Below are 22,070 nucleotides of genomic sequence, written 5' to 3' on the forward strand. Positions count from 1 at the left end.
ACATTGCACCCTTCTCTACCCTCTTTACCCCCTGTGTGCCCCTCGGACAGGTTCAGGCTGCTGGTCCACACAGGCTCTTCTTCATGTCCCCGTCCACTCTTGGACCTGGTTCATGCTGAGAGGGCGGAGCAGACAAACTAGGGCTGGGATATCCCAGTCTCAAGGTGTTCCTGGCTGATAGGGCTATTTGTCGATCACACAGGCCTTATCTCCACCAACCCCAATGGGTTGCTGAGCAACCAGAGCGGCCAGAGGGGTTGTGGGTTATAGAACTTCTTAGGGTCCACGTAGTTTCCTGTGGGTGTTCCTGCTCCCCTCGTTCTCTCTCGATGCTCATCTTTTCTTTTACTTGTCTTGGCGCACTTTATCATCAGGCTCGTCTTGGCGGAACAGAGATCGTCCTGTTTCCAGTGCTGGAGACCAGGTGGGAGTACCTGCATGCAGGTAGGGGTGTGACCTTCTCTGGGCAGGGGTCAGACACACTTTATGGCACAAATGGACTAGAGGGTAGAGGTCAAGCATGATGGATATCTGATGCACCCTCTTAGCTGCATATTCTAACTAACACAAATGTGTGTTTTGCCAGATATGGGCGGGAGTTCAGTCGAAATTATTTTCTGGAAAAAAAAAACCTTTTACAAACAAAACATTCTCTGTGCATTTTCTGTGAAAATATTTCAAGTCTTGTTTATTCGTTTGAAGTTAAGGTCAAGAAGGATTCTCATCTTTGTAAAATAACGGGCAGTGAGCACTTTTATCATTTCATCATTTCACCTGCTCATTTTGGTTTTGTGCTAAAATGTCTGTAGACTCTCAGAGTTACATGGTGGAGAATTGTCACCACTAAACAGCGATGATGTTGTCTTACTATTCATCAGCTGTTCATCATTAGTTTGTTCAAGGCAGTACTATTAACTTATCAGTTTTGTGCAGGTGTAAAGTAAACGAGTGACAGTAAGATTTTTTGTTGACCTTCTTGACTAAAAAAACATTTAAATTATTTGCCAAGCTTGGTCAGTTGTTTGTGAAACTGATATGCACTACATGAAAATAATTTTTATAATTATCAGTTTGTAATAAGAAGTATATTTTCATACATTTCTGTGTAAAATTATTAGATTTATATGACTGTGGTTTACAGTAATTGCTTGTCTTAAAATTCAGTGTTTTTCACTGTGCTGTTACTGAAGAGAACAGAGGTGTCTGGTTCAGAAAGGGTGTAACCTAAAGATAAGGCTCTGTACGTCTTCTATTGAAACTATAACGCAGCTCACATTCTCAACGGCCGGTTGATTATCTGTCCTGAGCCGTGGCTCCGCAGACAGATTCAGTGCCTCTGTGTGATGGTAGATGGCGGTATCTTCGTCAAAGGTGCCTCAAAGTGGCTCGAAGCAGGCCTCACTGGTTTCTGTAGTAGCTAAGAAACCTGTTCTTCGGTAGTACGAATTCTCTGATTGGTTGACCACAGAATAATGGTATTCTGAACAACTGAAAACTGTCAGAACCCGTCACATGCACTGAAAGTACGTAAAAACCCATCACTCTCACCTTGAAAAAATAATTGAAGATTTGATGCTAGTGATCCTCAGTGAGTTCAGCACTTGTTTATAATTAATTAAGGAAAAAGTTGATGTGTCTGATATAAGTATATGTTTTTATGTCCATTCATTCATTTTCTCTCTTAGGGAATGCACAAAAGTAGCTGAGAGTTCAAGGACGGACAAGTCAACATCTGAGAAACATCAATGGAAAACAATTTCAGCTTTGAGGAGGTTGGTTTTTTCCCCCCCTCACATGCACTGTTGTCTAACATCTTTAATACTGACACTACATTTTTTTTAATGTGGAGAACTCAGCTTTAAACATCCTGCAAGATTTGTCGTAATACTGGGGCGCCACAATTATTTACCCAGAAAACTTTTCAGGACTTCTAATCTTGTTTGTTCGCCAAGCCTCTCTCAAAGAGAAAGGAGAGGTGGGAAAATTGCACATTGATGGACTCTGTGGAGTTTCATGTGTTCAGTGAATCACATGAAACTCTGCAGCAATAGGTATTTCCTCTTCATCACTCCATTTTCATCCAACAAAGTCGTCCATTAATTCTTTTTCCAACCTTCCTCTTGTCCAGGACATTGACATGTCATATGAAGACAATGACTCAGCCCTCCCCTCTCCACTTAGACTGTGAGTACTTTCCCTCTGTGAAGTCATTCTGTTTGTTGTATTTACACTGATTACCTGAAATTCTTGATCCGTTATCTGTTTCCAATAAGTCCATGGTATCGGGTCTTTCTTCTCTTCTCCAATAAAGTGGTTATATTTAGGTACAAGTTACTGATAAAACTGCTCTGATAAAAGCTTTTAACAATGTACCAAGTCACCTAATGTAATGTGAAAGGGATCTCATGTGGTAATGAACCACTGGGGAATAATTATTGTTTTTTGTTTGTTTTAAGGAGCCATTTTACTTTTTTTAAGCTCCAAATCTACTGTACACACCCAGCAACACACAGCACAGGTCCATCTGTGTCTACAGAGTTAATGATCAGCTGGTGAACACAGTGGAGCATGTACCAGCTAAAGAGCTAATTATTTCTCTCAGGAACTGGAAACCACAGCAGAGCTAAAACAGAGCCCCAGAACATGAATCCAAATAAATGATGATGCTGCTCCATGTTGGCTGGATGTCTAAACAGGCAACTGTTTGCAAATACATTCATCAGAGCAACTGCTTGAGATAATCGTGTTGTGTTAGCAGCCCCCAAGTGGCCAATAAGTATAATAAGGTTGGGGTTGTGCTGAACTGAAGTCATGTGGGGACTAAAAAAATTCCCATGGTTGCATCTGGCAAACATTCACAACATCATCACCACTGCTAAAATATTGAGCATTTGCCAGATTATCTCTGAATCAGGGTATATCCGCCTTGAATCATGGACTTTGGATTATAGAGATCAGTTGCTCTTCAGTTTGTTTGTTGTTAAAAAAAAAAATATATTACCACTTGTAATAACAGCCTGAATACTGACATGTCCATGTGTTGTTTAGAAGTCAGAAAATGATAAATACTGTAACTTCCCTGTGGCGTGTGGCATATAATGGTAGGGTTTAGGCTCAGGCCATACCAGACAGAGGTGGGGGAACTTGCACGCAGCTTGAGTGTCTGACAGTCTAAACTCATCCCAGGTTCAAGGAACAAACAAAAGTCATTACATGAAATAGGTTGAGCGATCCTGCCCTCTTGTGGCCAAGAACAGAATAGCAGCAATGGCAGACTTTGACAGCGATGGAGACCCTTACTGGGATGGACTGTTAAGCCACTACAAGCTTCAAAGTCCGTTTAACCTGCTGACACAATTATAGGAATGCATCCATAGTCTTATTTTAATTAATGTGTCTGTTTCTCCACCAGGACCCTACCAGGCCAGAGCAGCATCTATGACCTGGAGAGGAGGAGGGAGGAAGAGGAGGCAGAGAATGAGCCACCTGTGGAGGCCATCGTCATCCCCAGTGATTCAGACGGTAAACTGGCCCGACAGTCCGTGCAGGTCTTGGCAATTTCAATTTTTTTTTAAATCTGTGCACAAATCACTTGTTCGTCTCTTTGTCTCAGCTCACCTGAACGTCAACACCAATGCCACCACAAGAGGGGACGCTCAAGTTAGTCATCTTTATTTATTTAATTTTTTTTATCAGATGCAGAAGTTTGTTGACATAAATCACCATCACAGGCTGTCATTAACTAACTAAGTGTGTTGCATGACCGCAGGCCTATGTGGAGCTAAATGAGCTCCAGGACAACACCTGGCAGGAGACTAGCCGGTGGGTGGGCTACGAGGAGAACTTTAACCCCACCACAGGAAAATGGGGTCCCTCTCATATCTCCTATCTCACCTTTAAGAGTCTGCTCCAGCTCCGCAAGACCATGAGTAGAGGTGAATTTGGAACCTTAAATCAAACTGAAATCAGTGTTTACGTTATATGTTTTAGTTCTCTGAATGGCACAGTAACACACAACCTCACATGATCTCAGGGACCGTCATTTTCGACCTGAATGCCAGCAGTCTGTCTGCTGTGGCTGAGAAGGTGGTTGATGAGCTGCTGGACAAGAATGAGATTAGAAACTCTGATCGGGATCTCCTGCTGAGGGCTCTCCTCATGAGACGCAGGTAACGCACAGGACCCTTTGTTTCTCAGTTTCTTCCTGCAAGATGATAATGCTGTAAAAACGTTGGCAGCATGCGCTTCATGCTAAATTTATTTGTCCTTCCAGTCAGTCCAAGGCACCTGAGGTTACTCCCTCTGGAGACATTCAGATGCAGACATTTTCTGTAGCCACAAAGGTATGATTCTCTAGATTTTGGTCAATTTGGTGGACTTTTAATAATTTGACTGATAATCAATATGATATTCACGTATTAAGATATCAGAGCTGACACTTACTGTACTGCTGGATCATAATTTTTGCAGAGGGACAGCTCTGACAACATGGAGGCCTCCATTGTCCTCTCAGGTATGTTCTGTCTATTCTGATGCAGTTATGTGTCTCCAGTTGTTACGGATGCAACATTGGAGCAGGTGTGGCTAAAAGCTGGTGTTTGCAATAGGTGCCGTGGACTTCCTGCAGAAACCAGTGGTGGCTTTCGTCAGGCTGACTGACTCTGTGGTGATGGAGTCTGCTCTGGAGTCTCCGGTCCCTGTTCGCTTCGTGTTTGTCCTGGTGGGCCCCATCCAGAGCGGAATAGACTACAGCGAGACTGGCCGAGCCATGGGCGCTCTGATGGCTGACTGGGTGAGAGAGAGGAGACAGAAGAAGCGTATCTCAGCAAAACGTAGCTTCAGCAGTAAGAATTTGTTCTGTGCAGGTGAATTAAAGCGCTCTGTATCACTGCTCTGACAGGTTTTCTGTCTGGAGGCCTTCCTGTCCCAGACGGACACAGATCTGACCAATGCCATCGCTGACTTCATGGACTGCAGCATTGTGATTCCACCCACTGAGATCCAAGATAAGCAAATGCTGGAGCCAATAATTGATTTCCAGAGGAAGATGCTGCGTGACAGGCTCCGCCCCAGTGACACCCGTCTTGCATTTGGTGACAGGGTCAAAGGTCAGCACAGAACTGTATATTTACTGTTATGTATTGAAATTTACTGTAGTCTGTCCAGGATTATCTGTGAAATACAAAAAACAACTAAATCTATATCAATGAAAAACAAAAAACACAATCTAGAGAACCTAAAATCAAATTCATTCATGCATAAAAAGGCTCTGCTGGATAAATTAGAAAAAGGTTTGAAAACAACCTCATGATAAGAACATTTAGACTAAGAAATACTGACATCAGTTTCATTCTTTCAGTTGAGAAAGCTCCAGAGGAGCCGAAGGAGGACCCTCTGGCACGTACTGGTTATCCTTTCGGTGGAATGGTGAAGGACATAAAGCGCCGTTACCGCCACTACATCAGCGACTACACGGACGCTCTGAACCCCCAGGTCCTTGCAGCCGTCATCTTCATCTACTTTGCTGCCTTGTCCCCGGCCATCACCTTTGGAGGACTTTTGGGTAAGCGAGCGTCTCAAATAAAGAGATGTTGGTAATTTCTCAGGCTTCGTACATTTATAAGAATTCACTGATCTTTGATAGTTCCAGTAATTCTGTCTGTTGTCTGACCATAGCTGACAAAACGGAGAAAATGATGGGTGTGTCAGAGCTTATGATCTCCACCAGTATCCAGGGTGTCATCTTCTGTCTCTTTGCCGCCCAGCCTGTCCTCGTCATTGGCTTCTCTGGACCACTTCTGGTGTTTGAGGAAGCTTTTTTCTCTGTATGTACAAGTTGTCACATATGGAAACCCATGTAATTAATCTTTGAAAAGCCATGTTTTCTTTATTAACATCCAATTTCCTTTGTTAACTCCACACTAGTTCTGCAAGTCCCAGGGAATTGAGTACATTGTGGGTCGTATCTGGGTGGGTATGTGGCTGATAGTGATCGTATTCATCATCGTGGCTGTGGAAGGCAGCTTCCTGGTCCGATTCATCAGCCGTTTCACCCAAGAAATCTTCTCCATCCTCATCTCCCTCATCTTCATCTATGAGACCTTCAATAAGCTCATCAAGGTTTCCTCGCCTCATCCCTCCATCCATCTCACATCTCATTTCCATGCCATCGCTGTCTAATGTGCTGTCTTCCTGTGTTTTTGCTCCTGCTGACATCTCCTCTCCTCCTGCTCAGATCTTCAGAACCCACCCTCTGATTCTGAACTACGAACATCTGAACAGCACACTGGACAACCCCTTCCATCCAGTCATCACGGAGCACATCGAGATCCATTCAGACGGCAACATAACCGTTCATGAACTTGAGGTTGAAAGGCCCTACCCGAACACTGCCCTGCTGTCTATGTGCCTGATGTTTGGTTGCTTCTTCATCGCATACTTCCTCCGTCAATTCAAGAATGGTCATTACCTTCCAGGCCCGGTAAGACCAGTTTTCTGCTCCTCGGAGAGATGTAGTTTTGACGAGACTCTGAAGTGTTATAGAAGAGATATCCATTATCATTTTGTTTCTTTTGCTCTCTGTGTTTCACTAGATCCGTCGTCTGATTGGAGATTTCGGTGTCCCCATTGCCATTTTCTTCATGATCGCTGTGGATATCAGCATTGAGGATGCTTACACTCAGGTTAAGTGTTGTGAAAGTATTATGAAAAAGTGCTCAGAACGATCAAGGACAAATACAAAGATTTTGAGCCATTAAATTCAAGACTTAGATTCTTGAAATTTTACTCAGTAAAGAATACAAGATGTTTTTACTAAAGGCCAAAGTTCTGCCTCTATTTGAGTCCTTCTGAATGAAAATGATTCTGTCCTCTTGCAGAAACTGGTTGTGCCAAAAGGTGTTGAGGTGACCAACCCCAGAGCCAGAGGCTGGTTCATCAACCCCATGGGGGAGAAAAAGCCCTTCCCCATCTGGATGATGGGTGCCTGCTGTGTACCTGCTCTGCTTGTCTTCATCCTCATCTTCCTCGAGTCCCAGATTACAACGTAAGTGACACCGTAAATGATGCCATTACAGTTTACTCCATGTAAAAGCTTATTAGATGAATGAAGTGAATGAAATTAAGGAAAGATTTTGAAGAAATTTGTGTTTCTTCCAATGGTGTCTGTGGATCTTCAGCCTGATTGTGAGCAAACCTGAGAGGAAGATGGTGAAAGGATCTGGTTTCCATTTCGATCTGCTCCTCCTGGTCACCATGGGAGGCATCTCCTCTATTTTTGGGGTGCCCTGGCTGAGCGCTGCCACAGTGCGATCTGTCACCCACGCCAACGCTCTCACTGTCATGTCCAAGGGCCCGAAACCAGAGATTGAGAAGGTGGTTGAGCAGAGGATCAGTGGCTTTCTCGTGGCCATCATGGTTGGTAAGGGCTGCCACCTAGAGCACCGGTGAAAACACAGCAGGATCGGAATACATAACCATTTTCCTTTAATCATCACTCTCTGTGATTTCTAGGTGTTTCCATTTACATGGAACCTATACTGAAGATGATTCCTATGACAGCCTTGTTTGGCATCTTCCTCTACATGGGTATCACCTCTCTGAGTGGAATCCAGATGTGGGACAGGATGCTTCTGCTGATCACACCAAAGAAATACCATCCCTCTGATCCCTACGCCACCAGGGTATGCAGCTCCTTCAAATACAGTTTACGACTGCACTCTGCATTCTCCACATTGTACTTTTGGTTTTGTGTCCCTTCATAGTTGTTTGACTGACCTTCCAACAAAAAATGTTACTGTCCCTGTGTCCAGGGACCCTGTTCAGTTATTCCTGCTTTCCCTTATATTTCAGTGCACATTAACCTGAGGCAATATCCAAAACATAATTTTGTGCATTTTCACGATGGTCTTCATCACTGTCCTCTGTCTGATTTGTGCAGGTTAAGACTCTGCGGATGCACCTCTTCACTCTGATCCAGCTCGTGTGTCTGGCTGTCCTGTGGGCGGTAAAGATGAGTCCCTTCTCTCTGGCTCTGCCTTTTGTTCTCATTCTCACCATCCCCCTGCGCATGTTCATGACCGGCACCATCTTCACTGCCATGGAGATGAAATGTGTAAGTACCTCTGTGTGTGTGTGTTGCTGTTCACCCGAAGCCCAGGCACACGCTACCCTGTTGTTTGATGCGTAGGTGTCTGTGTTGTGACTGGATGTGTTTGCGTTGCAGCTGGATGCAGATGATGCCAAAGTGACATTTGAGGAGGAGCCTGGGGAGGATGTGTACAATGAGTCTCCACTGCCGTAAACATCACCATAGCATTAATACTTAATTCACAAACTTTTAAGTGAACTCAGTTCTCGATTGCCAGTAATTATGTGAAAACAGAAAACATGTATTTTTAAACAACTCTTTGCAGTTCCAGACTGTTCTGTTATTATTATTTATCTTTAAAAGGAATTACCTCTTATTTCTAGAATTCATACATTATTCCTGAGGCTGAAATTTTGTTTGTGATGACAAAGGAAAACTTCTATACAGTCCATATTGTCACAAAGATGTGCTACTACTATAGTCTCTCTCATTTTCCATATATAATTTTCTTTATATTTTTTCATTTATGTTTTCATGTAGCATTAATTTTGGATCATTAAATGCTTCCATTTTGTTTTTTTTACTTAAGGTATTGGTAATGGCTTACTTAATTACTGAAATACTAAGTAGTATTTTGATTCAGGAAAAACATCTGTTGTTACCAGTGCTGACACATGTAGGTGTGCTCAAGTCATACTAATATAATTTCACCTTACTTTATTTACTTCCCTATTTAAGTTAAGAACATTTTATCTATTGAGCCCTTTACACACGCACAAAGGATGAATTTTTTGTTGGGCTATCACCCCTGCCTTTGCTCCATACAGTAGCTTTTCCACTGATTACTCTCAAAAATGTTTGAAGTAGTGTTACTCTAGTTTGCGTCAACTCATATATTGTGTATGGTTTACTGAACAATTTGGTCTTTCCTGCTCAGTTGACCTGTTTTGAATGTGTATAGAAAGATGTGTAAGGCACTTAGATTTGATTTTAGGTGTGTAATTGCTTTCGGGATTATAAAATGGGATGGACAGCTGATGATGAGTCTTAATTGTTTGAGCTGACTGTTGCACTGATGATATAATCAGGGAAAAACTTATTTGTAAATGTGTCTTACTAGGCCTTTTGCGTTACCTATCTTCATGTGTTTGTGTGCTTGAAACACTGTACAAGCTTTGGATTTACACTTTATTAAAAATAAAAAACAGCCTTTATACTGCTTGTTTTCATTAATGCCATAAAAAAAGCATAATATTTTCATGTCACTCACAGCCCACTTTTATCATTTTATCCAACAAGCAACAGGAGAGGTTGTTCAATTGGACCATGATGCTTGCCACTTAGCTGCATGCTGCCTTCACTGCTATCAGGTAAATCCAACTTTCGGTTTCTATTTGGAAAACAACAGGGACATACTTTTCAGGATTCTTGGTCTGAAATACAAAATTTTTACTCCACAATAAGAGGACAAAATCAAACAGCTTGAAGCTTTTTCCAGGTGCAGGTTGCAAAATTTCCTCAGATATGTGCATTTTGTAATTACTTTATTAACATCAGATGTGGTTAAACCTCAAAAATCAGACTGAGAAGTGGTACAAATAAATAAGATATAATGAGATAACCAGTCATTTATCAGTAACAACAGACAAAATATATAGTGCAACCACAGAACTGTGAAATAATCAAACTCAAGCTTATTATCGTTAAATGTTGTTTCTCCTGTGCCACGAAACCGGTTTTCCCACAGCCTAGGAACGCATCACAGTTTAACAAGGCCGAAAGTCATTTGTTTTCCTTGAGTCGGACTGACTGGATTGGACGGCCGGGGGTTCCGCCCACAAACACACAAGGTGGAGTTGAAAAGAAAAAAAAACATGCTGGGCCAAAATGAAGCTGTCAAACTGCCGCTTACAATTTGCTAAAAGAGGAATCGAGCAATGTGAAAAGGCACGGAGGCTGCCCCGTGGACCTCTTAGACAATCATCTCTTAAGTGCAAATCTGACATTAATAAGTCAAAATGATAAACTTTAAAATTATTTATATATAGATTTTTTTTAAAAATATATTAATGGCATTAAGGGAGTATGGGAGATGAGCCGGCTGCATTAAATTAGACAACCACCGGCACAGCTTTGGCTCTCATGAAAGTTTCAGCCGCCTGCTAATAGCAAACTTCGGCAGGAGATCAGGCAGGGTCGGCCTCCGGGAGTAAATAAAAATAATCGCCCGCGGTCGGGTTCAGAAACAACGGTGCGAGATCGGGGGGAAAAAAATTGCTGATGTCTCGGCGTAGCGAAATGGTTGGATGGAGAGGAGCTGCTGCGCGTTGAGTGGAGGGAGACGGCGAGAGAGATGGAGGCGGGGGGAAGGACCATCTCTGCGGGGACTGGAGCCCAGGACCGACGGCGCAGTGCTGGCTATCGTTCAACCCTCCCCTTCTTCCTCCACAACGACGCCGAGGCTCACGCCGAGGAACAGGTAAGCCAGCACAACAGCCGCTCGGGTTCATAATACGGCGAGAGTGCGCGATAAATAAACCCAAACAAGCCGCTAAAACGCGGAAAATACAGCTTTAATGTTTGCTTTTTTATCTCTTAAAAAGCGCCTCGGTCGGTAAGGCTCTTTGTAGTAGCGAAATAAACCGACCGCTGTGGTACGGTGCAGACGAGGTCGGCCATAGCCGAATTTCTTGTCCTCTACAGCGGGGAAGAAGCTGGATGTAAGACCCGGAGGTAATTGCGATATTTTCATTAAATTACACCCAGCGATCGCGTTATGCTAATTCCCTTTACCCGAAACTCGACTACTCGTGCTGTGACCGTGTTGTTTGCGTGGGGGAATTAACGGTGGTTTCCGCGCCGAGACCTCCATGCGGCTGTTGGCGGAACAGCCAGCCGCCTCTCTCGGTTAGCCATCAGGGATCTCGGTTTAATATCTCACCGTGCAGAGACTCGCCCTCTCTCTCCCCCTCTCTCTCTCACCGGAGTAGCCCAGAACCAGCGACGACCGAGCTCGGAGAACCCGCCTTCCCGTCTTCGCCTGTGTTGCTTTCGGGTCGAGGGAAGGGAGTCTGCAACGCCCTGGCTTTAGCTTTAAGCTCGGTTTTCTCTGTTTGCAGTGCGCCATTGGACCTTGTCACGGTAGGTTTCCTTGTAGAGCAGGGCTGAAGCATGGCGGACCTGGAGCTGTTTGTCGCGCCAGTGAAGCTACTCAGCCTCGGCTGTTAACATGTTTCCTTTGAGCTTTAACTAACGTTTTCTCTGCACAGTTTAAACCGCGGGGCACCGTAGCAGACACGGTTAGCGGCTTCCGTTTAAAATAAATTATTTCGTAAAAGTAATGTCGTGAGGCTGTAACGTTTTTGACCGTTAAAAAAAATATTTTCCATTTTCTTCTTTCTTCCTGTGCCTCCGCAACTCCTTCCAACCGACCACCATGAAATTTACCTCGGGTTTTATCAAAACTTGTGTGTTATTTTTATTTTTTTCCTCCCCCAAAAAAGCCTGTAATACATTTAAGCACGTTTAATGCTAGCTAGAATTATAGCCGTTAAAAGAACAGTTTTTTAAATTCTGTGTAACGTTTATGTGGCCCGGGTCTACCCTCCAGGAAACAGGAGGCTGTTGTTAAATACAAATAAGCTTTAAGTTTTGTGTTAAATACAAACGTTTTAAAAGGTATGGCTATAAATATATAGGAGAAGTGCCCGATTTAAGCTTCATTTTGCGTGCCAAGTTGCCCTTGGCCATGTAATGCCTCAGTTCCGAAATTTTTATCATCCATATGTTGTACTTATAATTAAATTTAAAATATATTTGGTGTGCTAACGGCTCAGGATGTAAGTTGTATCAGCTCTTAAGTTATATAAATGGTGATATCGATAGTTTAAATGCGGCTAGGTCACATCGTGCACACCACAGTGAGCTGGGGCCATCAAGGACACGATGAACAACGAGCAGCCGCCATCATTGGACCACAGCTCGGCTACGCCTCGCTGAAGAATGCACTAGGTTTTGCTCTTAAATCCCCCTGTTAAGCGTCTGAAAATGGAATAAAACGGTCTGTAAATACTCGTGAAGCACATTTATTAACTGTAAGCGAGCATTTTGTTGGTTTTCGCCGCTCCAGCCTGAGTGAACAGTTGAAGAGAAGATTATAGGGTTTGCATGGCGGAGCTAGATCCGCGTCCAACGGTGATGAGGCGCCTCTGCCGAGTGGCGCATTTGGCTGCAGTGCTTCCAAGCCACCATTCCCCCATCGTCGGAGACCGAAAGCAGATCCCCCCGTCCGTGGTCAGCTGGTCGCCTACAGCTGCCTGTCCGTCCACGTCCATTCGCTTCCTCCTTCCGTGGATCCTCCCCAACCTCCGCTCCGACAGAAAATCCTCCATTACCGTGCGGACCGGGCGAGAAAATGGTCGCTCCTGTGCGTCCACAATACTTTTGTTGCGGAATAAGGACAGTATACGCCGAATTCCGGCTGGCGAAATTTGCTCGACGGAGACTCCTGTTGTCGTAGCTAGTTGTGCTAGTTGAAGCCCTCCGCAGTGTTATTTGAGATTTGAAGCCGTCACAAGCAATAGCCTATGTCTCACCATGTAGCGTAAACGTTTAAGGGGCGGTGTAATGAACATAAACCATTATCTAGAGGCAAATTTAAATTCCACCACCTGCAAGCACTAGTTTTACTTTTTAATATCACGGGCAAGACACCTTTTTTTTTGAGAAATCAAATCCAATCGTATGAATATTATACAACATTATCATAAAATCACGTTATTTAAAAATACAGTTATTTTGGTCTAGAAGCTAAGTATGAGCCTGGATATTAGGGATTACATTGTGTTTCTCTATTAAAGATCATTCTACTGTAGGAGATCATGTTTGATAACTTGATTTTTTTTTTTCTTTTGTAGATAGGAGACAGTACATCCACAAATGAATGGAGAAATGGAGGCAACCACCCAAGACCAAGGTGGGACCTTGTTCTTTTCCCTTTATCTTGAAATAATCTTTTTTTTTCTAACAATAATAATCCAAATATCAGTTACTATAAAAGCAGAAACAATAACTATATTAATCCTGCAATACATTTTAAAGATGTACTCCCTATGCCAGTAGTGTTGGTGAATGATTTGTGGATGTTATAAACGTATAAGGAACAAATAGTGAAATAATAGGGCTGAAATTATTAATTGATTGGTTAACTGTCAAAAAGTTATTGACAGGTATTTTGATAATTTATTAATTTCTTAAGTAATTTTCCAAGCAAAAATGATCAATTCTAGCTGCTCAGTTGTGAGGTTTTGTTGCATTTTTATCTCTTATGTGATCAAAAACCGAACATCTTTGTGCTTTGTTCTGTTAGTTGGACAAAACGTTCAGTTCTTTTGATTTATAGACCAAACAATAAACCAATAGAATGATCAGTAATCAGTCCAATCATTACTTGACGTATTGTTTACTGTAACGAGTGCTATAACAGTTGTAAGTTTTTTTGTGTGTTGTTTCCATTGTCTTTGCTTCATGACAGTTTGGGCACAGGATGACCTCTTAAAATTGCTGGAGTCCATGAAAGTGGCCCTGCCTCAGAAAGACCTGACTAAATACAAAACATCAGAGTCCCACCTTGACTGGCAGAAGGTGGCCTTCAATTCCTACACGGCAGAGATGTGTAAGCAGAAGTGGCAGGAGGTCTCTAAAGAGGTGAGCCAGCTGGGGTGATATTCATGTTGATTGTGTGGCAATCAGATTAATTCAATAATTCAATTTAATATTTATTAAATATAAAAGTCAAATTTAATGCTTCATTTTGTTAAATGTATGTTTTTTCTGCTTTAACCACAGATTCGTAAATTCAGGACTCTAACAGAACTGATAATTGATGCTCAAGACTACATCAAGAACCCTTACAAGGGCAAGAAAATAAAGGTGAGTTAACACATACATTTTTCATGACTAATGAACAACTAGCAGTTTATGAATAAAACTCAGACTTTACACTTTTCACTCACTCACTTTGCTATGATATACAGAAACACCCCGATTTCCCCAAGAAGCCTTTGACTCCATACTTCCGCTTCTTCATGGAAAAGAGGGCCAAATACGCAAAGTTGCATCCAGAAATGAGCAACCTAGATCTAACTAAGATCCTCTCCAAGAAGTACAGGGAGCTGCCCGACAAAAAGAAGGTGAGTAACAAAAAAAAGCCACACAGCTATTAAATCTGACGATTTCATACGGTTTCACAAGAATCTTATAAACATTGTTTTCTTCTCTACAGAAAAAATATGTAGACGACTTCTTAAGAGACAAAGAAGCGTTTGTGCAAAGTATGATGAAGTTCAGGTGAGATTACTTCTAATACGAATCTTCATTATTATGTAGCATTGACACTGGGAATATTAGGCCTGTACTTCCAGCACATTTAAGGATGATAATTGTGCTTAAATGTTTGTTTATGATGTGTAAATGTAGGGAGGAACACCCAGACCTTGTGGAGAGCATGACCAAGAAAGGTTCAAACGTGCCAGAGAAGCCCAAGACACCCCAACAGCTCTGGTACAACCATGAAAAGAAGGCCTTCCTCAAAGTACACCCAGATGTAAGTTTAGACTTAACACAGCCTCTTAAACTGTAATCGCGTGGCACTACAGATTTTAATTTTCTCTGTTTGACACCAGGCGACCACCAAAGACATTAAGGAAAGTCTTGGCAAACAGTGGACGCAGCTGTCTGACAAAAAAAGACTCAAGTGGATCACAAAGTCCCTGGAGCAGCAGAAACAGTACGAGGTGAGATTACAATGATGGTGATATTTATGTCAGAGTCCTACAGTGATGACAAAATTTAGTCTCTCCAAAAGCATTTTCATCCGTTTTAACAGTTCTTTTAATGTTCTAGGAGACAATGCGGGAGTACATTCAGCAGCACCCGGAGTTAAACATGACCCAGGGGGATATCGTAAAGTCCACCCTGACCAAGGCCGAGAGGCACCTGAAGGACAAATCTGACGGCCGACCTGACAAACCGCCGCCGTGAGTTAAAGCTACAAATACCAGGCTACAGATGAGAGAGTTATTTATACAAAATACTTTTATACAAAACGTTGTGTGTGTGCTTGCTTTCAGAAACGGTTACTCGATGTTCTGCGCGGAGTTGATGTCAAGCATGAAGGATGTACCCAGCACTGAGCGTATGGTGATGTGTAGCCAGCGGTGGAAGCTGCTGAAACAGAATGAGAAGGACAGCTATCAGAAACGCTGTGAACAGGTGAGTTCAGCATCCAGTCACATTATATTAAAAGAAGTTATCCTTTCAACTTAGTCTTAATAATCTTAATAATTTTTGTTTTTTCAGAGAAAGAAAGAGTATGAAATTGAGATGAACAGATTTCTCAGCGTAAGTCTTATTTTTTATTTCTCTCCTGACTCGTGTTTTTGTTGTGCTCAGTTTTCACATCACAGACACTACTGTTTCCGTCTGTGTGCTGTACTGTTGGCTTTATGAGTTTCTTATGTATACTTTCTTTGCTGTGTGGTCGTCTGTAGAGTTTGTCAGTGGAGGAGCAGCAGCGGGTCTTGGGCGAGGATAAGATAGGTTTTAAGAGGGGCAGTGGTGCCAGCAGTCCTGCCTCCAAAAAGAAAAGCCCTAAAGCAAAGGTAAGACTGAGTATACAGCAACATCCCCCCAGTTTGTGCTGGTGGTTACACTCTTCACATGTGGTCAGATGATGATTTCCAGTCTATTTTTACTTCTTTGTTTTGCCACTTTGATCATGATATAATTTTAGTAAGAGAACTGAAGCCATTTGAAGCATAGCTTTACACATTTCCATTTCCATTTTTGCATCTTCTGTAATTTGTATTGTAGATGTTGTAGTATCTTTTTCTGATATAGTTTTGTTTTGTAGGCCAATCCAGAGAAACCCAAAAGGCCCATTTCAGCCATGTTCATCTTCTCTGAGGAAAAACGTCCCAAACTGCAGCAGGAGCGACCAGACCTGTCTGACAGTGAACTCACAAGACTGCTGGCACGTATGTGGAATGAACTGCCAGATAAGAAGAAGGTAACCTGTTTATTCAGTGTAATATTACACTGCAGAGGAAATGTCAGTGATCACCGGTGCCATATCATACTTATATGTATGATTCACAATTTTCCAATAATTTGTTTTGGTTGTGCAGGAGAAGTATAAACGCCTTGAAACGGTCCTGAAGGCAGAGTCAGAGAAGAAGGAGAAGGAAGATCGTAGTCGTCTGCCAGACCCACCCAAGACTGCTCAGGAAATCTGGCAGCAGAGTGTCATAGGAGACTACCTGGCCAGATTTAAGGTGCTCATGAGTTCCGGTTTCTATAATAAAACCAGTACATGTATCACATAAGAAAGGCAGATGCAGATCCCTGCTATACGTGCATGAATTCGTTTAACGCAGTGTTTTACCTTTTTACCACCAGGTGTCATTATTCAGTCTCTGACACTAGTTTACCGTCTAATGTGGAATAAAAGTTGTGTACTTTGTACATGCACTGTGTATATTTTCATATTATATAAAACAGTCTGTAGGTGGCAGTATGTACAGCAGAATTTGTTATGTTTGAACAGATTTATATTATTAAGAATATCAGAATAATGAAATACAGTAGTATGATTCTGTAACTGGTGAGTGCTGCTAAATACATTATGTGAATTTTGCAGCAGTCACACTCGGTATAAACACATTGAATGTGAAACCTCTTGTTTTTCAGAACGACCGGCCAAAGGCACAGAAAGCAATGGAAGCAACCTGGAGCACCATGGAGAAAAAAGAGAAGATTATGTGGATCAAAAAGGCAGCAGAGGATCAGAAAAGATATGAGGTATCACTGTCACTGTCACTATCAGTGTCCAGCAGGACTCCCTAACATCTGTATACAGTACCAGTGAGAGCTAACCATTGACTTTACTGTACTTAACAGAGAGACCTGTGTGAGATGCGCTCACCTGCTGCTGCCATTGCCTCAGGGAAGAAGATGAAGTTTGAGGGTGAACCCAAGAAACCACCATCGTAAGTTACATCCAGCTCTTCCGTGCTGCCTTGTTGTTTGTTAAGGTTCTGAGACTCTAAAATTGAGGTTTTTCCCCCTTGCTGTTGTCTCCAGAAATGGATATCAGAAGTTCTCTCAGGAGATGCTGTCCAACGGAGAGCTGAATCACCTCCCGATGAAAGAGCGGATGGCTGAGATCGGCAGCCGCTGGCAGAGGTTACCGCTGAAGGAGAAGGACCGTTACAAGAAGATCGCAGAGGAAAAGCAGAGGCAGTATAAAGTCCAACTGGAACAGTGGCTAGCTGTAAGGATCGATTGTCTGGGGGGAGGGGGGGGCAGGGGGGTTCACTAAGCCATGAATTATCAACTCAATTAACATACACTTCCACCCTTCCACAGAGTTTGTCTTCACAAGAGAGAAACACTTACAAAGAATATAATTCACAAGTAAGTCAGTTATTTTACCGTCGTGGTTAGCATTGCTACCATGCTACTGGAACATGAAATTTGCAGAAGCATTTTCACGCCTTCTTGTGTCTTTTGACATGTTTAAATGAATATTTATCACCTTCGACATTTTAGAAAAGGAGAACTACGGCAAAACCAGGAGGCCCCAAGGCAAAGTCCAAGAAATCTGTGAGTGTCCACTCTCTCACTCCTCTGTTTACTGTCATTAGACTCATGGGTCAGCTGTTTGTGAACTTCACGAGGCTAACCGTACCCGATTAATGTCTCTTCCCACAGGACACAGAGGAGGAGGAGGACGATGACGACGACGAGGAGGAGGATGAAGAAGATGATGATGACGACGAGCAGGAAAAGGCTTCCTCTGACGCAGACTCATCCAGTGAGGATGATGAAGACGACGACGATGATGTGAGTGACATTTCTCATCTGTGGAGTAATGACTTAATATTGATTGTACTGAATAATATATACATATATTTTTTTTGTTCAATGTTAAAGAAGGAGGAGGATGACGATGAAGATGATGACGAGGCGGAAGACAAGGAGAACAAGTCAGAAGACAGCAGCAGCGAGTCGAATTCACCGGGGACGTCAGACTCTGATTCAGACTGAAACGGGCCGACGTCGTCCTGAGACGAACTGAGCAGCGCTGAGCTGAGCCAAGAGTCCAGGGAGCTCTGCCACTGTGCCAACCCTGCTCTCCTCCCACCACCTGAGGGAGCCCCTGCATTGCCTCATCCATTTCACACTCACCCACTTTATGTTGCTGCGTTGGTGATCCGTACTCATGGAGGGACCCTGCCCTCGTGTCCAAAATCTGTCTCATTCCCTTCCCGCTGTGATGGTCATCTCGCAGCACGGGCCGCTGACATTATGCCAAAAACAGCATCCCACTGGTTTGGTGATGTCATGAACATTTCTGCAGCTGGTTTCAATCTCGACGTACAGGTTCAGAGGTTTAAGGTTAGAGTTTTAGTGTCAAGGGTAGTGAGTTACCCTCCGGTGTTTCTTCTAGTCTCCTGGTAGTTAGATGAACACAGGTGGCATGAGTTGTGAACAGGCTTCATGGAGCCAAAGAACACAGTATGGGGGATCACTTTAGGGAGGGGGGGTATGCGGGGCACTGAAAAATTGCACTCTTCAGAATGTTTCCTTTAATTTTTTTTTTTTTTTTTTTCCAGAACATTGTCGCTTTGTTCTCTGTTCTCAATTTATGATGTAGTTTTTATCATTTGGTTCTTAAAGAGGTGGTATTTTTTCAGGAAAAAAATCAAGCCATTATGAATGTCTTTTTTTTTTTTTTCGTTGCTGGAAAATTTCCGAACTTGTTTCTTACCCATTTTCTCATTTAAAAGATGCAGTGCCCATAAAATGTTCACCAACCTTTGACTTTTTCATGTTTTTTGTTTTACAATGTTGAACCGAACTGGATGTAATGAGGCTTGTTTTGACAGAACTCAGCAGAAAAAAACTCCCTAAAGGAATACTGCAGCATTTATTGGAACCTGCTTGCAGGGGTTATTACTTATTTTTTGTACTTGACACCCGGCTCTGATGCAGGATGTAGTCAAAACTGCTATTAATCTTGTTTTTGTGTAAAATATCAACCAGTGATGGGAAATTTCCAAACTGGCGATTTGCTGCGATGTTACAAGGAAAACAAATGTCCGAACATGTATCAGGATTAAGCCCAAATATAGAAACACAAGACAACTGATGACATATGTATTCACCCTGTTGATTATTTGGCATAAGCACCTTTCACAGCAGTTGCAGACTCGACTCTGTGGATCTGCTTCGTGCACGTAGACGCAGCATTTCCCACCATGTCTTTTTGCTAAAGTCGAGGTGAACAGGGTCCTTGAGTAAATGCCGGTTTTTGAGTCCTGCCACACCTCGGCTGGATTCTAAGTCTGGCCTCACTAATGCACCAACACAACCTGCTCTAAGCAGATTTACAGCAGTGTGATATTCTTAAGGTTTTTTGTTTTGTTTTTTTTGTTTTTTTAATGGTTGACCATACTGTTGCCTGCAGGCGATTCCGTCCTTTGAATTATAGGTTTAAGTAAATTTCTTGCAGTTTGTTCAAAATGTTCATTTATCTTTACAGTGTAGTTTTTATTAGGAAGTTAACTAACAAGCTGGTGGAGCTTCCAGGCACAGGTGTACTTACTGGTCTAGTCAATGCTCATGCATTTTATATTAACACCTAATTTAGATGACTATATAAAGATTGTTTTCACTTCAACATTAAAGGGTCATTTTTGTCAAATAAGCCTTTTTACATCCACTGTGCTTCGGTTTTGAAAAGCTAAGAGGTCCAGTGGTGGTGGAACAGTTTTTATAGGCACTGCAGGATCCATCGCCATGTGTCTGTCATCGAAAGGTGTCATTTTTCAAAAATGAACGGACATGTCTCGTAGTACATAAATTCATCAGCCTGAAACAATCTTGTTTGACTCAGTTGATTGAGTTTGTCCTGGTCTGACAGTGACAAACTGTGTTTGTTGTTTGCAGTTTGTCGCTGAGGAGGTTAACACTTGTTTTCCACATTTAGAGCTCAGTCTGCCTGTGTTTTTAAGGAGTATGTCGTACAGTTGGAGTTTGTTTCGTCTCTAAACCGTTGTTTTACATTTCATTTACGGTTTATTTGAATTGTTAGAGTTGTTTTAATTGTGAGCTGTTGCGTTCTGACCCATCTGGAATCATTTGTGGCTGTTGAGCCACACGGTTTCGCCTAGTTTTCTTTTGAAATTTTAATGGTATTGACTGTAATCCACCCGGGTTTTAGTCTGATGCTTATCCCAAAAAAAAGTGTGCACTTAATGTAAATCTGTCCCTCTGTGTGAGTTTGTGTGCATGCATGCACAGAACTATGTATATATGAGGGCGTATGTGTGTTTCTTTGCTTTAATGTGTGCTGTTGTTGCTGTTTTGTTGCATACCATGATGTGACTGCAGCGTGCATGTATGTGCCTGTGTGGGGACATCATACCAACACCATGAATGTAGATACTGTTAAATCTTTCAATATTTTTTTCCTCTCCAAAGGTCTTTAGTAATTCTTTTGCTCTGCGCTGTCATGTCATTTGCTACCTGAAAACGAACTAATGACAAGACTTCCATGACTGTCATTTTGGGTCTAGAGACAGATGAATACATGGCAACTATTAATAATCTGTTAGTAATGGACTGATTTTGACCATTATGAATTTCATCACAGACTGAAACAAAAACCAGCGTGGACTATTTAAATAACTTGGGGAGGGAAAAGGAAAGTGATTGCTGATATTGATTGATGGGAGTTTGTAAAAGGGATTTGGGGGAACTGAGTTGCCAGTGGAATTGGGGTAAAACAAAAAACAAAAAAACTTGTAATTTTTTTGTAAATACTGTTTTTGTATTGAGTGCTTATTGTTTTGTTAGTACTTTAATTTGGCAAACCCTCATCTGTGACTTCTAGGCCAGTGAGCCTTTCACTCTCGGGGGAGAATTTTTGGTTTAATTCACCTGTTTTAGTTGTTTCTTCTCTCCCTTATGTTGGTTTATAGAGATATCTAAGACAGCAAAGCTTTACAAGTTTGTACTGCTGATCATTTGACAAAATTTGATGTTTTCTATAGCTGAGGGTGTTCTTATGTCCTTGTAGTTCAAGTATTTGGGCAAATAAAAAAAAAAAAAAGATCTTTAACATTTAGAAATGTGTGTGTTCTGTTTTCACCGTATACAAATGGACAGAACGTGGATCAGTACTGAAGTGCAGGAAGAAAAACACTGGACATCCCACACTGGTTTACTTTTGGTGTGTTTGCATGGCCACATTAACCATAATACCACGAGGCCCCAGACTTGCTGTATGATAATTTGATTAAACCCATTGTCTAAGGCACTGGGGCAGTTGCCCAGTTGTTAATTCAGTCTTGATAGCTGACAACTTGACAACCGGTGTACAAAACCAGGTCCATGCAGACGGGTTTTTCCCTGCTTGGGATGGAAGACCACCACAGAGCACCCAACTTCAACTCTTTCCAACAGCTTTAGGATGAAGTGGAACACTGGTACTGAGCCTAACTGATTCTCTTGTGGCTGAATGGGATCAAATCCCTGCAAGCAGGTTCCTAAATCTGATGGAAAGCCCGAAACCAGGTGAGTGGAGGCTGTTATGGCAGCAGATTGATGCCCCTGACATGCTCAGGAATCAAATGTGGGTGAAAATGTTGTGTCCACATACTTTTGGCCAGGCCGGTGACCTCATTAAACTGATCGGGGTAAACAAACCGACCCCGATTAAAGAGCGAATATCTGGTGCCCATTTACTGAGGCATGAGGTGGAACGTAAACGTCCTGGCCTGCCTCGAGCCTGCCAGTCATAGCGGAAGCACGCTAACTGTGCCTTCAAAATAAAATCACGAGCCGGGCCTCAGCTGCGTCACACGGATCGCCTAGCAACCGCAGGTTTTATTGGAGATTTGGCTAAATATAGATC

At 42.4% G+C, this 22,070-nt stretch overlaps 2 protein-coding genes across 5 annotated transcripts; both read left to right on the forward strand.

Moving 5' to 3' along the window:
• The first annotated feature begins 274 nt into the window (after positions 1-274).
• Positions 275-9,281, forward strand: slc4a1a (solute carrier family 4 member 1a (Diego blood group)). 2 transcript variants are annotated; one of them, XM_041061917.1, is made up of 21 exons: positions 275-424; positions 1,686-1,772; positions 2,129-2,184; positions 3,413-3,522; positions 3,614-3,660; positions 3,770-3,935; positions 4,034-4,169; positions 4,274-4,343; positions 4,471-4,513; positions 4,608-4,792; positions 4,901-5,108; positions 5,360-5,563; positions 5,677-5,825; positions 5,926-6,120; positions 6,236-6,481; positions 6,594-6,683; positions 6,879-7,045; positions 7,179-7,420; positions 7,513-7,682; positions 7,940-8,113; positions 8,225-9,281. In XM_041061917.1, the coding sequence occupies exons 2-21, from the start codon at positions 1,746-1,748 to the stop codon at positions 8,300-8,302; spliced, it is 2,763 nt and encodes a 920-aa protein (XP_040917851.1). In that variant the 5' UTR covers positions 275-424; positions 1,686-1,745; the 3' UTR covers positions 8,303-9,281. The 2 variants fall into 2 exon arrangements, with proteins under 2 accessions (XP_040917851.1, XP_040917849.1); XM_041061915.1 differs by having other exon boundaries at positions 286-444.
• Positions 9,282-10,027: 746 nt separating this feature from the next.
• Positions 10,028-21,275, forward strand: ubtf (upstream binding transcription factor). 3 transcript variants are annotated; one of them, XM_041061919.1, is made up of 21 exons: positions 10,028-10,568; positions 13,006-13,064; positions 13,623-13,795; positions 13,937-14,020; positions 14,125-14,280; positions 14,373-14,437; positions 14,567-14,693; positions 14,773-14,883; positions 14,993-15,126; positions 15,220-15,361; positions 15,449-15,490; positions 15,640-15,750; positions 16,002-16,157; positions 16,276-16,422; positions 16,838-16,948; positions 17,048-17,136; positions 17,231-17,420; positions 17,516-17,563; positions 17,699-17,752; positions 17,861-17,992; positions 18,083-21,275. In XM_041061919.1, exons 2-21 carry the CDS (start codon positions 13,028-13,030, stop codon positions 18,194-18,196), a joined length of 2,223 nt encoding a protein of 740 aa, XP_040917853.1. In that variant the 5' UTR covers positions 10,028-10,568; positions 13,006-13,027; the 3' UTR covers positions 18,197-21,275. The 3 variants fall into 3 exon arrangements, with proteins under 3 accessions (XP_040917853.1, XP_040917854.1, XP_040917852.1); XM_041061920.1 differs by lacking the exon at positions 10,028-10,568 and adding an exon at positions 10,822-11,230 and having other exon boundaries at positions 18,086-21,275; XM_041061918.1 differs by lacking the exon at positions 10,028-10,568 and adding an exon at positions 10,827-11,230.
• The last annotated feature ends 795 nt before the right edge of the window (positions 21,276-22,070 follow it).

The sequence above is a fragment of the Toxotes jaculatrix genome, chromosome 18 (assembly GCF_017976425.1).
Source record: "Toxotes jaculatrix isolate fToxJac2 chromosome 18, fToxJac2.pri, whole genome shotgun sequence".
Lineage (NCBI taxonomy): Eukaryota > Metazoa > Chordata > Actinopteri > Toxotidae > Toxotes > Toxotes jaculatrix.